Source organism: Lipotes vexillifer, unplaced genomic scaffold (genome assembly GCF_000442215.2).
Source record: "Lipotes vexillifer unplaced genomic scaffold, Lipotes_vexillifer_v1.1 scaffold345, whole genome shotgun sequence".
Lineage (NCBI taxonomy): Eukaryota > Metazoa > Chordata > Mammalia > Artiodactyla > Lipotidae > Lipotes > Lipotes vexillifer.
The window spans coordinates 510,008-513,914 of record NW_006789243.1 but is presented as its reverse complement, the minus strand read 5'-3'; the positions used below and the strand labels follow the sequence as shown (position 1 = coordinate 513,914).

The window sequence follows — 3,907 nt, the reverse complement described above, 5'->3', positions numbered from 1 at the left end:
AGGAATGCCTATACAAGATCCTAGGGTCATGGGATTAGTAACTATTATTTAGTGACTTTTTCTTCCATTTTAGAATGGCTTCTCACATAAATATTTAAAACACTGAATGCCAATAAGTATAGGTCATGCTACTAATACTATGAGTCTTGCAGAAATGCATAAAAGTCTTTTTAAAAAATGCAAAGCCCATTAGATCCAATTGTTACTAAGGCTCATTGGGAATAGTCATTAGCATTTTAGATGCCTTAATGTCAGGCAAATAGTAGCACTCTAGACTCATGCCACCCTTTCTCTATTTGGTTTCTTTTGCTTCTTATCTTCCTGTTTTTGGGGGGACTAGACATTCATTTCCCCTTTTGGGTCTTTCTTTTCTTGTTGCTTTTACCTTTTCTCATGTTAAACATGTCAGGGAAATAGTATTTGCTCAATTAACTCAATGGACAAAAACCAAAAGTCTCCCTTATTCAGATGTTCAGACAAGGTTCATTTGTAATAACTACATTAATTATTATTAGGTAAATGGATGTTGATACCAGGGTTTAATTTAGGATCTTCACAATGATTCCTTTTATGTAAATGGATGCTATGAAGTATTAGGAAACAACTGCTCTCCTGGTCTTTTTGACCTCTATAATTTGCTTAGGAAGCCCACAAACCCTTCAGGATCAGATTAGATTTGCCAGGTTGTATCCATGAACTACAGACCAATTATATCCATTTATATTAGAGAACTTTGAAAGAATGAAGTTTTGTTGACTAAACCAAAATAAGATAAAGAGATTAACATATTGTACCCCACACTTCAAAAGAGTGCAGAGATGAATTTGTAACTTGTGTCATGTTCTATGCAGGTACTTCATCAATTATGTAAAATGAGTTAAAAATAAGTGAGACAAGTCATACTTATGGTAACCATGTACAAAATGTTTTAGAAAATGCTTTCCCATCTTAGTTTGACCTTTAACATCCTGATGTACAAAAGCTAGTGCAATTCTCTTAAATAATACATTCAGCATTCTATGGGACGGAAGAGCAAAATAAACTTAGAGCTTGGAGGAACAAAACCAAATTTGTTTTTGTGTTTAGTTTTAATGAGTTATATTTGAAATTTTGACCTATGAAAGTAATTTTTCTTTTTTTCCATACGCAGGATGCACAGGCTCAGCGGCCATGGCACACGGGCCCAGCCACTCCATGGCATGTGGGATCTTCCCGGACCAGGACACGAACCCGTGTCCCCTGCATCGGCAGGCGGACCCCCAACCACTGCGCCACCAGGGAAGCCCTGAAAGTAATTTTTAAAGATCCAGTATAGTAACTTTAAATGTGCATATGACGTCCCTTTATTGGCTAAGGGAATAATAGGTAGAAATTTAACTAATAATTAAAGCTATATCTCTACAGAGATACTAAGCAATTACCTGGGTCATTCAAGCAACATTTTCTTTCTCAAATTTAGTCACAATTATCTGGAAATTTCAGGATAATTTATTTGAAGCACAAGTTATTTAGATAATCTTCTCTGGGACACAAGGAATATTTATTTCATTTGGTTTTTACAGAGGGAACACGAGTATGAACTAGCATATTTTCTCTGCATATTTGACTTAGGAAAAATATCAGAAACTCTTACATTTGCAACTTGTCTCAATTCTTCCTCATGCTGATTAAAGATATCCTCCCATCTGCGTTGGCGTCTTTGCCTGTGGGCTTCTAAATCTGATAGCTCAAACTCTTCAGGTCTGCGTGACAACTTTGCCCGGAACCTCTTTGGTGATAGTCTTTTTGCCAATGCCTGCCTTAGACTAGAAACTTTTGATTTTTTCTTCCGTGCTTGTTCTGGTTGAGAGTAAAACACGTCTGATGACAGGTTTTCCATCAGGGTTTGCAGTAGACCAAGTGGCTTTGAGTTATGTGAGTTTGGTGCTCGAAGTAAGTCTCTTGATAGTCCCTCTATCAGTGCTTGAACAGAGCCAACTGCCGGCGTGGGCTCTAGTGCCCAGGCCTGTGCTTGAGGTGACCTTTCATTTTGCCCCTCTACTGGAATGAGCACCTGAGTATCCAAATGTAGTGGCAACAGCACGTGGTGGTTCTGTGACAGTAGGGGCAGGAATACCTGGGCATGTACTCGTAATGACTCAGGTTCCTCTGCTTCTGTCTCTGCCTGTGTAGGCTCAGCAGCCTGTTCCTGTACCTCTGGCTGCTCGGGTACCCCGTTCTGCTCCAGCTGCTGTTCAGGTACCTGGTTCTGTCTCTGCTGTTGTTCAGGGACCTGGCCCTGCCTTTGCTGTTGTTCAGGTACCTGATCTTGCCCTTGAACTTCCTCTGGTACCTGGTCCAGATCCTGCGGCTCTCCTGAGGCCTGGGGCTGGGCCTGAGCCTGCTGCTCTTTGGGTACCTGGGCCTGTACCTTTAGAGGCCTAGGGGCTTTAACCTGAGCCTGTAGTGGCATAAGCATCCAGGCTGTCCTCTGTAGTCGTGGAGGTGCCTTCATCTGCATCTGTAGGGGCTTGGATGCCTTAGCCTTAACCTGAGCCTGTAGTGGCATGAACACCCGAGCTGCCCCCTGTAGTCGCTGAGGTGCCTGGGCTTGCCCCTGTAGAGGCCTAGGTGCACTGTCATGAGCCTGTAGTGGCATGAACACCCTGGCTGCTCCCTGGAGATGCTGAAGGGCCTGAACCTGTGGCTCTTCTCGATCAGGTAACCACCTTGGCTGAGAGGGTTCTCCATGCAGGACTCTAAGTGGTCTGCATCTACTGCTGGTAGGCAATCTCAGAAGCTCATGAGTACAAGAAGGTCCCCTAGAAATAAACATACAAATGAATGCTGCACAATTAGAGTTGTCAGTAGAGTGAAGTCATTCAGGGGAAATGCTTTTATTTTAAAAGATGAACATTTTCTGCAATAAAGGTATTTTCAGTAAATCTTTCTTGAATCATTCCTGTAATGTCTGAAAGTCTTTGCATTACTAATATATTCAGTACTAATGGTCTGATAATATACTTGATCATTCTATTACCAGAAATTAAGGACTCTTTGGGTAGTAATAAACACTTTTCCTCAACATTTCCACTCAAATATCTCTTGCAAATACAGATCTGTTTTTATTTTATCAGAAAGGATTAAGTTTTCTGAGTCACATACAACAGTATGGAATCAACTATCTTACATGAATTGCTAACATCAAATTATATATGTAATATGTCTAACGCACCTGAATCTTCTCATGGTATACTGCTCCTTAAGAGCTTCTTCTCTTTCAAAGATCAGAGGTATTCCTTTTTATGAAAGAGGAAAAAAATGCATAACAGTCAACAGAGATTAAGATAATCCACCTTAGTCAATGTGCACCCTTTACTGCTCAGGAAGCTGAGTGAATTTATAAGGACAAGAGGACTGTAACCCTGCATATAACACCTAGTTGGTGATGTAGACAATATCCTTGTTCCTAGGCCTACTTCTGCAGCACGGTGCATCTATTCCATAGAGACTAATTTCTCTCAGCATAGGAAAAAATATTTAGCAATCTGATTGCTGCAATTCTAAAGAAGAAAAATTGAGAAAGGTAAAAAGAGAAAGGGCCAAGAGAAACTAGATGGTTGGTGAGCATGGCTTACAGGTGTGTACTCTGGATTTAAGGACTTTATGGCTTGGGCTCACACCTATCTTTTGTCCTTTCAATGAGAAGGTAAAAATCTAAATTCTGGGTTTTACACTTGACACACTGAAAATGTTTGGCATCTTTCCTGTCAGCTGTGCAGTACTGAAATATAGAAGCTTAAAAATAAAAGACTTTTCTTTTGAATTTCCTATATTAAAGAGTTTGGGAATGCAGCCCCCACCTTTCATGCATCGCCTCAGGGACTGCTAGCCTCATGAAGAAGCTCAGGGTAAAGGCATAGCTGCC

The 3,907-nt window shown here is 40.7% G+C and overlaps 1 protein-coding gene across 1 annotated transcript in view; it reads right to left on the bottom strand.

Moving 5' to 3' along the window:
* Window positions 1-3,907, bottom strand: part of NRK (Nik related kinase) — a 167,577-nt gene that overhangs the window by 44,704 nt on the left and 118,966 nt on the right. The window contains exons 12-13 of the mRNA XM_007462428.1: window positions 3,215-3,278; window positions 1,634-2,801 (exon numbers count right to left, since the gene is read on the bottom strand). Of these exons, the coding sequence (XP_007462490.1) occupies window positions 1,634-2,801; window positions 3,215-3,278 (1,232 nt within the window). The remainder of the gene's footprint in view (window positions 1-1,633; window positions 2,802-3,214; window positions 3,279-3,907) is intronic.